General features: G+C 33.0%; 1 protein-coding gene across 1 annotated transcript; it reads right to left on the reverse strand.

The window, feature by feature from the left end:
• Positions 1 to 5,581: 5,581 nt before the first annotated feature.
• On the reverse strand, positions 5,582 to 8,148 carry LOC117682076 (tripartite motif-containing protein 3-like). The gene is made up of 2 exons (XM_034448921.2): positions 7,903 to 8,148; positions 5,582 to 7,690 (listed from the first exon to the last, which is right to left on the reverse strand). The coding sequence occupies exon 2, from the start codon at positions 7,654 to 7,656 to the stop codon at positions 5,989 to 5,991; it is 1,668 nt and encodes a 555-aa protein (XP_034304812.2). The 5' UTR covers positions 7,657 to 7,690; positions 7,903 to 8,148; the 3' UTR covers positions 5,582 to 5,988.
• Between the last annotated feature and the right edge of the window lie 5,636 nt (positions 8,149 to 13,784).

A 13,784-nucleotide genomic window follows, 5' to 3' on the forward strand; every position in this document is an offset into this window, starting at 1 on the left:
TAGATCTATTGTCTAGTACATGAAAAGAATCAAATTAAAGAGAATGGGTGAATAAGGTGTGTAAAATGCCCATATGAGGAATGATTAGATACGGCAAAATTAAAATATCATTAAATCTGATACTTTAAAAAAAAAAAAAATAAAAACAATGTATTTTTAACGTAACATCGGATTGTTATCTTTAAATATTTTAAATACTTGCAATATATTGATCCAAACTGGCGTATGAGTGTCAAAACCTCCTAATAGTGTAATTTTTATAACTTCAATGCATTTTCTTTCATAGTGTGGGTCTGAGCTCAATATTTTTTTTTACAGTCTAAATGTGGTTTAATGGATTTTAAACTGATTTTACTCAACAAAAATGTGGAGAGATGACCCACTACAGTTCAAAAATGTCATTTTGTAGCTCAACAATTGAACGTTTTAGAAATATAATACAAGTCCGTATTTTCATGGTCATAGTCTCATTTAAACAACATACTTTGTTGTGAATGAAATGGTTCAGTGGTTAGAGCAGCAGCCATAAGGAAACTTTATAGAACTTGGGATTTTAGGTTGTGGGTTCGATACCACCAAAACTTAAAGATTTATTAGTTTTTTCTTATCTTTTTGAAATATTTCAAACTAGATATAGTTAGAAATTACCATTTTGTAAACTTGTATAATAACATATCAAATATATTTAATTGAAAAAATGATAAATTTGAAATTGTATTTTACGACTAAACCAAATGGGCAGTTGCTCCATCTTATTCCCCCATCTTCTTTATATACAATTTATGTACGGTCAGAAAAACGTGCGTTCAACTTGAATTTTGTTTGTTTGGTGTTTTTAAAAACTTATTTTGTATAATTAATCAATATTTGTTGTAAGTTTACTAGAACAGTTTAATGTAGCAAGTAATTTATGCGTGTTAAAGTGTACTGAGAAGCGATAAAATAGAGCATGTGACTTTCTCGAATTCATTCAAATGATTTGAATAAATCTATTGCTAAATACAATAGAACAAATGTCTAAAACGTTGATTAATGAAACTGCCGCGACTGAATGTTGTATGATATTTTTTTAAATTTTCATTCACTTTCGTTGTGAGCAAATGGAAATAATCCACTAAAGTCGAAGATAAAATATTGATTTACTCTTCTGTTTCATGATGACGTGCATTCCAAAAGCAATGCCAATGTTATCAAACAGGTTCTTGTAAACCCATTCCGTTTTCTTTACACCCAAATGTATTAACTGACTATGAGGAAAAAATCAAATGTGATGGTCCACAAGACTGCAACTTCTTCCCCGTGAAGAAATTGAGGGAAAATGCTGTCGAGAGGGACAATTAACATACTATATGTATGCCCAAATAGTTAGTATAAATAAGTATTTTATCATGCCAAAGCTTTTAATTATTTGTTCTCGTTACTAGAGAAATCTACAATATATTTAAAGCACAGTAGTCCAATCCACACTTTTCAAAAGTTGTTCCCCTTTGCGGGGTCAACCCAAAGGTCAAAAGGGAAAAAACCAAAATTCCCCTCCTTCAAACAATCAAATATTTGGGCGAACTGTGATGAAATCTCTTTGGATTTGATTTATTCATTCAATATGTGGTGGCAACCCACATATTTAATGAGTCATTCAAACGGGGTTTTAATGTCAACTGATATAGATACAAACATATTGATACAAAATGTAGATACAAACTTCTATTCGACAAACACTACTGTGATAAATCTTTGGGTTTTCCCCAAAAGATGACGACCAAGAGACACAGCATTTGTAAAGTGTAGATTGAGATCACAGTTACGATTTCCACAGAATTATCCATGTATAGGAAACTCACGACCAGTTGTGCGAGTAAGCCTTAAGTATTAGTGCATGTATGCGATACTGGCCGCGGTGTTCGACAAAAATGATTATCATACATCACTCATTGTTACATGTAATATGCCACTTTCAAACGACGCCACCGTCTAACAGTACTTTCAGTACTTTGATTTAATATATATTGATAAAAATTAAATTACCAGAAAATGAAATGTTTATATTTGTTAATCTTCAAGGAACTTTCTTCTATGCGTAAAGTTGTTGACACCTTGTAGTCAATGTGTTGTGCGACTTTTGCGGCTCACAATCATAATGTTTACAGAAATATTGAGGTTTAACAGAAGATTGAGGTTTAAATTGTGGTAAAACATGTGATAAAAAGAATCTCTCATGACTTGCGATGGTATATGATTTTTATTCAACTCGTTTTGTGTTTTCTTTTCTCTTGCCAAGGCTTGAGGATAGAAAACACACAACAAGTTGGATAAAAATCATATGCCATTGCAAATCATGTGAGATCCTATATATACACAACATTACAACACTTAAATACAATATAGGGACGCCCATGAAATGGTCTTGTTTGGACTTAAAATAGTTTTACAGTTTTATCCGGAATATTCTCTCTTTAGACTGGCGGAAGACGTAATATCAATATGCTCTCATTAAATATTACTTTGGAAAACGTCAAAGACCCCTTTTTACCTCACCTGACCGTATTTTTATTCCTTTTATAATCCAAGTTTTAGAAGGCTCGATGGTTGTGGCCATTATAAGACTATTTTAACCTCATTGAAAAGAAGATCTATGTATAATAATGAAGGAAAATGATCAAATTTTAAGGTTAAAATATTTTGATTTCTTTTTCTTCATTGAAAGTTAATTTATGGCCAAAGGTATCATATTTCAAAAGTTTAGGACAAATCTCATGGTTAATTTGTTAACCAGTCATTAAGATAAACTAAATTGTTGACCATCCAGTCTCCTTAATATGATATGACTTGGCTTTGTTTGTGTGATCTTTTTTTTTTTTTTTTTTTTTTTTGTGATTTTTTTTGGCGGAGGAGGGGGGGGGGGTGAGGGGTTGCCTTAATTATTGATATTTGCAAACTTTAGCATAATAGTATATTTGAGTTGAGAAAAAATAACATGTATTTTTAAAATTAATTTATGTTCAAATTTGATCATAGGTCTGAAAGGCATTCACTCCCAGCAACTCGATTTTCTGAAGTATGATGTCATCACTAAGCAGTCAGCTGGTCAAGCATTGAATCCATGACAGGGGGTCACACTTTATATGAATAAACAATGCAGGTATAGGTAGGGTGTTACAAAATCAACTAATTTTTAAGTACTGGAAGTTATGTAAGAATGTAAGATGATTCTTTATTAGAAACCTGCCTGAATATCAACTCGGTATCATCAGACTAATCAAAGGGAAATAACTCATCCATCAGTGACTGTAGTCTAAGAAAAATAACTCATACATTTTACTGGTGAACTAATAATTCAAAAGTGCAGCTTGCATATTTTGAATTTTCAACATTAAATATTCTTATTCATAGAAAACACTTAATCATCAAGTTATCAACAATTATGACTGGTGTTGCAGTTGGTGTCCTAGGACTTTAATAAAGATAACATCTTGTAATACAGTAATTGTACTAATATATGTTTCGGTTTCTTCACCATGACTTAAAATTTTCTGCATTTTTCAGACCCTGGAGATAATAACAGCTGGAAAGTAACTACTACCTACATAGCAATTTAGCTTAGAATCTACAGACTTTCATTGGGAGGTTTGTATCTTAAAACTAATGTAATTTGATCCTAATAAAGCCTATTAAGTTGTTCATAAAATTCATAATTTTTTGTTTATAAATTTTGAAATTATTTTTAAAAAATGCTTTCTTTGGTGGTACATGTTGGTGTGATGGTAGCTACCGTTGCAGATAAAAAACTTAAATAACCCAGTGGGTTATGCATTTTTTCTGCAATGATTTCTACCTTCATAGCCCATATGAATCACCAAAAGAAAACATTTTTAGCTCACCTAAGCTGGAAGCTAAAGTGCGCTATTCTGATCATTTTTTTGGTCTGGAGTCTGTCTGTCCATCGATCGATCTGTCCATATTTTTTTTATATTTTAGACTTCTTCAGAACCATTTGGTCAATTTTAACCAGACTAAGCACAATGCATTATTGGGTAAAGGGGATTCAAGTTTGTTAAAATGGAGGGCCACGTCATCTTTCAGGATTATATAATTAAGAATTATTAAATTATTATTAACTTGTGGGGAAGCATTCTCAAATAGAGTAGATTTATGATTTATGATCCCCGGGGGTAATTACCTCCATTTATAAGATGGGCCACAATGGGAGTCTTATTTTTCCATTGGAATATATAGAGCACAATCTTTAAAATGCTCCTCCTCAAAAACCATTTGGACAGAAAAGCTGTATCTTGTATGGCAGCATTCTAAGTGTAGAGTAGATTTAAATTTATTTATATCATGATCCCCGGGGTTAGAGTATGGCCACATTTTGTGGGGGGGGTCGAATTTTTATTTAAGAAAAGAAAGAAAAATCTTTCAAAATTTTATTCTCAGAAATGAATTGGCCAGAAAAGATGTAACTTGCAATTTTATGGTAGCATCCTCAGATAAAGTTGATTCACGTTTCTTCATATCATGAACCTGAGGGTAGGATGGGACCGCATTGGGGGAGGGGGTCGAATTTTTACAATGGTAAATATAGAGAAAATTCAGAAAAGCTGGAACTTGTGTAGAAGCATTCTCAGATATAGTAAATTCAAGTTTTTTCAAATCATGAACCTTGGGGTAGGGTGGGACCACATTGGGGGTCAAATTTTAAGATATTTTTATACTGGACCTCTTCTACTTAATTGTTCAAATGTTTTGTATATAACTCAATAAAGCTGATTTTATTGTGACTATTTTTTCTCATGTGAGCAATGTGGCCCATGGGCCTATTGTATTAATTATATTTACATCCCTCTCTCTTAATTTCTCTCTAAATCTCAATTATCCATTAAAAACAAGTTTGCAAGTTACCAGTTTTCTTGGTACATTGCATAGAAGGTATAGCTAATTCTTCCATATATGGGTAATATACAACAGCTGTTAGTATGAGGTCAGTCGATGTTATCCATGTTGCTAAGTTACGATAAATAACAAAATAATCCAAACTTTGATAAATAAGGACTTACACGGGCTGACCTCAGACTTCCAAGTAGTTATAGTAACCATGGTAACCTTTATATATATATATATATATATAGAATAATTGGCTGTTCCTTCTGTGAAACATGCTGATCGACAATACCAATCAATTTTACATGACCAGCTAAGGCGATTGAGAGTTATATATTTTTTCTTCAATTCTCACTCTTCATATCAACATGACACATGAAAACATGAAAACATTTCATTGTTTTTGTTTAATTGATGCCTGATTAAGCACAGGATAATGCTTATATTTAATTCTTCTTAGTGGTAGATGATTTTCCTAACTATGAGATGATATACTTTTATATAGCAGTGTAAAGTTAAGAGAACTTTCTTCCTCTGAGAAAAAAATGTCAGTAAAGTCAAAAGCCTATGTTATAGATTTAATCAACCCCACTTTATAGTTATACAGTTTATTTACATTTATTATTCAAAATACAATATAAAACAAATAAATCTGCATTGTCTTAAAATTTAACATATATTAAATATAATAATAATACACACTCATTTGATGGCACGCAATGTTTGAAGTTTTAAATCTCCATATTTGGTCTGTTGACAATCACATCCAATATATAAACACAGTTAGTTTATATTTAATAAATAAAACAATCAGTCAGCTGACATACACGAGGTAAACACAGTCAGTTACATTTGTTCACATACAAGATGTAATACAGACTGTTGATCGACATGTAAACAATTTAAATTATCAAACAACAATAATTTATTTACATGAAATATTTAGCTGTTGTCAGTTGAGAACTTAAATTTATTTAAATGTAATTTAATATCATGAACCGTTTGATTATCATAAGTCATGGTTTGTTTCATTAATAATGTGGATTTCCTTCACTAATGTTGCATGTAAATAAATAAACAAATAGTTTGATTATTATAAACACAGTTTATTTACATGTTATATTGTATTTTCTTCACTTTACCTGTGCTCCACTCAGTCACAAAGAGGTTGTCTCTGGTGTCCACACATAAACCCCGTGGATCCTGTAAATGACAGTTGTCAATGTAGCGGAGGAACTGTCCGTCCTGATCCAGGATGTGGATATGGTCGTTGGTACGGTCTGCTGTCAGGATCCGACCCTGGCTGTCTGTTGTGATGCCGTGTGGATAGAATGATCCCTTGATAGTAGAGGGAGAACCAGTGTAGGTAAACCGGAGTTTCCCGGCCTGATTGACCACCACTACTTCACCGGCGTCATTATCTGACACACAGATATCTAGGTTTCTGTTCTCACTGATGTATTTATTGTTATATAAACCACCAGATGAATAGAGTGGTTGTCCTTTGTCGTCGTACTGAATACTTTGTTTCTCTGTGGAAACAGAGTAACGCACAACTTTTGTTTGTTTATTATCATCACTGACCATGACAACCAGGAGGTCACCAGAGGAGGTACTACAGACACCGCGAGGTCTCCACCACTGTAGTCTGATCACTGTCTTTATCTTTTTAATCTTTACTATGTTCACAGTTCTATCATCTCTATCAGTATAAACTAGATCCTCACTCCTTGTCACTGCTATGTCCTGTGGATCGTTCCCCGACTTGGTTTGGACTGACTTCACTTCTTTCCCACTGAGGTTGTACAGTCTCATGATGTTGTCATGACCACACGTCCACATCTCCTCATCACTCAGACAGGACACACTGTCTAATCCTGTACCCTCGGTGTTTATCTGTGTGATGATCCGTGGTACATCAATGAGCGGTCTGTCCGGGGGAGAGGACTCAGCACCGGGAGATTCCATGGTGTAGCCATGTTCTTCTGTTTTGATAGATGACGCTGACAGAGAACCAAACTGTTGATAAAGCTGTTCTTTGTTGATCTTATGAGGGGTAAAACTTGGTAAGGACACTGTGAGTTTAGGAGGCAATCTACTGAATTCATCATTCCTGGATTTGTAGGCAGAGACACGGCTGACATCATTGGAGTCCAGTAACGTCTTCAGTTCAGCAATGGTCTGTGTGATTTTAGAAATGGTGTGTTTAATTTCATCTTCCTGTTTGTCTAAGACAGCCAGGTGTTTGGTGTCCATTTCCTCCACGTTAGATTTCATGTTTCTGATAATGGTGTTTATTTCTCTGTGCAAGTCTTCTCCATGTTTGTCGATTTCTGTTGTCAATTTCTGGGAGTTTTCATTCAGAGCAGATTTCTGGACTGAGATAATGATTGCAATCTCTTGGTATTTAGGATAAATGGATTTCTCTAGTTCACGTAATTTTTTTTGAATGATTTCTTTCTTGTTGTCCATGGTTTTAGTTATTTCAATAAATTGATGGCCATTGTGTTCTTCAGAAGAAAGACATGGTGCACAAATAGGAATGTCACATTGCTCACAGTAATGCTCACATATTTTTGAGGGATGTTTTTGACACTTTGGAGTATATCCCCTCTTCTCAAATGGTACCACTTTGTGTTCTGTGGATAAATCTGATATATGGTCCCCCTCACAAGCTTTACACAGATATTTGTTACAAATGACACAGTACATAGGGGGGCCCGGGGTCTCACAGAGATGACACCGTAACACATCCTGAAGGCTGTACTCAGGGTCCATGGTCAGACACTTTGATGGGATTTTAAAAGATATTCTGAAGAAAGAAATAGATCACTAATACGTTATCATATTTCAGTAAATTATTTAATTATGTCCATATAATTTGCATGTTGAAAATGCACACGTATACAATAGTTCGAGTTTCTTGGTGAAGAGCTTTTTAACGCATTTTTAAAAATTTAATCTAGTTTGAATTTTGGGAAAATGAAGTAGTAACTTATAAGTTTAACTAATTGAAAAACAAACCTCTACAAAAATCAAACATGGCGATTACGGTATGTTTCTTCCTGGTCTTGTTGGCCTTTGTGATCGTCATGTGATTAACTTAAGCAGGTGTGGATTAAACATCAAAACATCGCTGAGAAAAAAAAATCCCGAATTCCGGGCCCTTTGACATTGGTGCGTTTCCGCTCCCGACAGGGAGCGGGGAAGGCGGGGGTGGAAAGGCCAGGTTTGATTTTCAAGCACACGTGTAACTTCGACGTAAAAATGTGCACATGTTGCATGCCTCAATTTCTGGATCCGCATGTGGGATTTTTTAATGTCAAGAGGATTTTTCTTAAAAGTTCGTTATGATTTTATATAACCTCTGTCTAAAGTTTCTGTATAAAGTTGCGCAATTTTGGTAATATTATATAGTAAAATTGATATTGACACCTACACTAAACGCATCGCTTTATTAATAATTTAGACCCTTATTTTGGATATTACATAATACATAGATCAACGTATTAATGTTATAACAAGAAAGTTTACATAGAATAATTAATTCTTAAACTAATCAATAATATCAAAAATTTAACTATAGTAAATAAAGTGATATGAAGAGGAAAAATTAAAGATGGTGCCAAAACATCCAATCTCAAAACGAATAATTATGCCCATTTTCTCAATTGTCTTTTATTTCCTCTTTTCTCTTCTTCAATGGACGCGTGCGAACATTTTACCTACCATATACTACCTTCTAGCATTTTTAAGTTTGGTCTCATTCTTATATAAAGCAACAGTAGCACACGGAACTGTTTGAACCAAACACTTAATTATTACGAATTGCCTAGATTTTAGCCCCCCCCCCCCCCCCCCCACCACCAGAAGATCAAAACACAATGTTTTTTCTGCTTTTCGTCTTGGATTTTTGTCCAATTTTCTTTCCGCTCGTCTGACTTTCTGTATACAAAATCTTCTTTATTTAGCTTCTTCGAATGAACTGAGTAGTCCTGTATATCTCGCTACATGTATCAGATTCTACCAAAATATTGTACTTTAATAAAAAGTTATGCCAAGTCTAGCGAGTGGGGTGAATGATAACATTCAAACCTTTTCTCTTTTGTTTTCCTTTTTAATTTACTTATTTCTTCTTTTTTCAACTTTTACAGGTACCAATGCCCACACTAGGAGTCTATTGTTGCTGCACCAGAATCCCTGTTTTTATATATTATTCAGCATAAATTATATATCGTATTTTTAGCAATATTTTATGTCTTCTTTCTTTCAAAAAACCACCCACACTATCATATTTTAAATTTTTTGTTAAAATTTCTCAAAAGGTGACGGAAACAGTACGGCGTGCATACAACTGATGGCAATATCACAACTTTCAGTTTGCGCACTCCTTTTTATTCTTATCATTGGTAAACCTTGATATATAGTACAAAACAGGGTACTGGGTTGTGAATCTTCACAGATTAAGAAAATGGAAAATAAGGCTCTGTTACATTTGTTGTCATCAGTTTATATCATTCTGGTTTGAAAGCTCTTTAAGCTTCGGACATCCTTTTTAGTGAAATTTTAATCCGCTTCCATTATCTTTGTCTTCACACCGAGAGTGGCAGAGATATTGGATGTGGTTGTAACAAGATAACTGGAATTATTGCGATTTCGATGATTCTGAGAGACTACTTACTTTTTTGAAATCGTCATCTTATACATAAAACTATAAGACGGTATTATTTATCAAAATAATAATGCAGCTGTCATAAGAACATATTTTCTTTCGAGATATCATGTAGTGTTGTCTTATAAAGTGTACGTCAGTCAATTCTAAACCTTTAACACCCACCCCCCCCCCCCCCAAATTAGAATGAATTCTGCACGGTTACTTATTTTCGGGAGACATACGAACTTTAGTTGTATCAGATGTTATTTACCTGAGGACTATAGTTGTTAATGATTGAATGAATGTTTTTTAATAACGATTGTAAAGTTAAGGATTCCCACAGAAAGCCTGTAAAATTTAAAGCTTAACTTCAATTTTAAGTTCGTATGGGATGTACGTCGATATTAATCTGTATTCTTAATTATTATCAAGTATCATTGAAATACTTGCACCGGTTTAGAATTTTCAATTTCACAATATTCATCCAAAATATTTAACCAAAAATACGTTTTTAACATTTCTGGAAAGGTAGAAATTTTAAAAATCACCAGCGGGATTGTAACTTACATATCAGTACTGAACCCACTGCGCTACGCTGTAAGATGACAGTTTTGGGAAAAAGAAACTATTTATAAAATAAAACTTAATTTTATTATTTATTCCGATAAAAAGACATCGCAACATGGAGGTGCCCTAAAAACCAATGTACAAACGTGTCTACATGTACAGACATTTTAATGGAAATATTTTGCAAACAGTATGAGTTGAAAAAATTGTTACCAAATCTGTATATTTCAGTTATATTTTAACTACTGCAAACAAACTTTAATTCGCGATTTACCGAACACAAACTAGTTCGCGACGACTAATGTTTGCAAGAAAGCCTTATAAAGCTCTAGATTGTTTTAACAACCATACGACACGGATTGGTTCGCGGCGAGAAATATTCGCAACGCCGATGTTCTCGCGAACCTCGCGAAAATTTCTCACTCGCGAATAAAAGTTGGTTAACAGTATTCTGCCATTCTCCACATATATACAATTCAATTCAAGTATATGAATATAATAAGAGTCATCTAACCGCAATGCGATTAAAATCAGATCCTTGATTCACTCCTTTTTTCTATTGTCGTTACACCTCGTGTAGCGACGATAAAAAAGAGGGGGTCGAGGATTTGATTTTAATCAGATTGTATCTGATTGTTGAAAAAGGCGGTAAAATGTAAAGACTAAAAGACGTTTTTTCTTTCATGTACTTGCATGGAAGTACATGAAGGTGAATACGAGAAAATTAAAATCTGATCGAAATATTCTTACTTTTATTCAAAACAATAGAAAACTATTTGTAGGACCGTAAAAATACTTCGACATAAGCGGGGTATTCGAGATGATCGTATTTAAGATATTAGGAAATTTTATAATCATATTATATACAGAGAAAACGCTCGGGACTGCGGCGGCCGACTTTGACATATGCCGGGATATTTCATTTCTGAGATACCTGAATGTTTGGGTGACACAATTTAAAGAATTGAAACAATTTTTTTTATCATGGAAAGCAGCCACTCTGGAGTGCAGCTAGCTTAAAATACTGAGCACAATTCAAAACTTCAGAATGTAATGAAATACTAATTTGCTTTGTATAATTTACGTTTTAAATATTTAACTCTATTGTCAAATTATCCCAATACTTAACAACATTTATTTAATATTGAATTGTGATTTTGGTAATAAAGAATTATGTTTACCGTAACATGATTTGGATGCTTCCACATCCATGTTGCATATTCAAAATGATTCAAATGAAAAAATCTCTCTTCATGATCCACTAGGTGCTGTGGCCTTGATACATGTATATCTATGATACCTAATATACATATAATACTGGTATTATGGATATCAGGTATCATACATATGCATATATGAGACACAGGCACCTGTGCATGGTCCTTATCATTAATGGCTATAAAAACAATTAAAACCAAATTTTGATTTTTTAACATTGAAACAAACTAAGTAAAAAATTCATTCAATTTTCAAAAATTAATTGTACAAAAATTTGTGATCAAAAATACATCACAGCATTTTCATCTTCTATAATTTCTTAGATTACATTACAGCAATGAAACTAAAAAATCTTTGTTCACAATTTTTTGTGATTGGTTGTCATTTCAAATTAGTTCACAATCGAAACATCACAATCCTCTCAGTCTACAGTGCTCTCAGTGTATGACATCACAAAAAGAAATCCTGATCAGATAGGAATTGAAGAATGTCATACCATTCTGAGAGCTCCATCCAATTGGGTTTTATCTCCATTTAGATAAGAGTTTTCTTCAATTGCTTGCCACTTTTATGCAAATTCATCAGGTTTGCCAAGTTTCTTAGGACAAACATTTATTTAGTGTTTTGGTTAGGGCATTGATGTTTTTAAGGCATGGCTGTTAGCATAAGGATTTGGAATACAAAAAGAAGTGAGTTGATTAAAAGAAGGTATAGAAATTTAACTGAACATAAAATCGTTATCAGGTTTTGCACAATTTGCTCTATGACATCAACCTAAAATATCTTTAAAGCACACTATCAAATTAGTTACATGAACTACACAATGTCATTATTTCATCAGCTACACGACATACTTTAGTGTTTAGGCTCAAGTTATACTATGACTCAAGTCATAATATGGCAATTACTAATAACATCATCCAATCAGAGAATAATCTTAATTATAAATTTACCAGTACCAATGATAAAACAACATAATTATATTTAGATTTATATATTTTTGACCAAAGAATACTTTAAAAATAATTTGATTATAATTTGTTAATGCAATATTGTACTCTTAATGCTTTCTATACCCCTCATCTTTTGTCATTTATCAACCGAGTAAAACTTTACATTACTTTAACTGTTTGTCAATACTATTCATCCGTTCATTTGAAAAGAAGACACTAAAGACACATTTTGTGCTTCTCAAGTCGGTTTTTACTTGATATCCTCTATTTCAGTTATCCAGATGTAATTCAGATATTCATCACAGACACAAAAGTAAAATTATTCATGCAATAAAATCGCTCCACTGAAAGACCCATGCTAAAAGGTTGACGGGGTGTTTAAATGTCAAATCTTTTCTATGTTATTCTGGTTTTAAATACCCGTTTTCTATTAGCAGTCAGGTGTAACCTAAACCTTTTAATTCTCTCATTTCTTTTTCTTTCTCTTTACACAACACTGCGACAGTAACCAACATCACATGCATATTGAGTAAATATAACACATAGCCAGACCGTCTACAACATTACCTTACACAGCATTAACCCTACACACGTGCACAATACTAAAGCAGTACACAAGGTCACCTAGAGAGAATGTGCATGCTATTTTGTAATACTATGCCTAGCCATACCGTTCACAACAATACCTTACAAATCATTAATTGTCCTAATTAGTATACTAATCACATAGAGACAACGTGTATATCATTCAACATTTGACTGATTGAAGATGATGTTACTGATTCTTCCATATATGGGTACTATATAACAGCTGTTAGTATGAGGTAAGTCTATGCTATTCATGTTGCTAAGTTACGATCAATCACAAAATAATCCAAACTTTGATAAATACAGACTTACACGGGCTGACCTCAAACTTCCAAGCAGTTATAGTAACCATGGTAACCTTAATATATTAAAAATTTGGCTGTTCTTTTTGTGACATTTACGATCAATTTTGCAAAACCACCGAAAGCGATTGAAAGTTTCTACCTCTGAGAAAAAAATGTTTGTAATATCAAGAGCCTATGTTATTGATTTAATCAACCACATTTTATAATTATACATTTTATTTACTTTTTTTGATTAAATATACACAAACAATTTAACATATATTGAATATAATAATTTTACACACTAGGTTTGATGGCACGCAATGTTTGAATTTTAAGTTTCAAATCACCACATTTGGTCTGTTGACAGTGGCATACATATATAAACACAGTTTACATTTAATACATAAAACAATCAGTTGACAAACATTATGTAAACACGGTCAGTTACATGTAGTTTGTTCACATACAAGATGTAAAATAGTTTGTTGTCATGTAAACATGCTATCAAAAGTTTTATTTATTTACTTGTAATATTAAGCTGTTTTCAGTTGAGAACTTAATTTAAATGTAATTTAATATCATGAACCATTTGATTTTTATAAAACATGGTTTGTTTCATTTGTAATATGGATTTCCTTC

The sequence above is a fragment of the Magallana gigas genome, chromosome 4 (assembly GCF_963853765.1).
Source record: "Magallana gigas chromosome 4, xbMagGiga1.1, whole genome shotgun sequence".
Taxonomy (NCBI): Eukaryota; Metazoa; Mollusca; class Bivalvia; order Ostreida; family Ostreidae; genus Magallana; species Magallana gigas.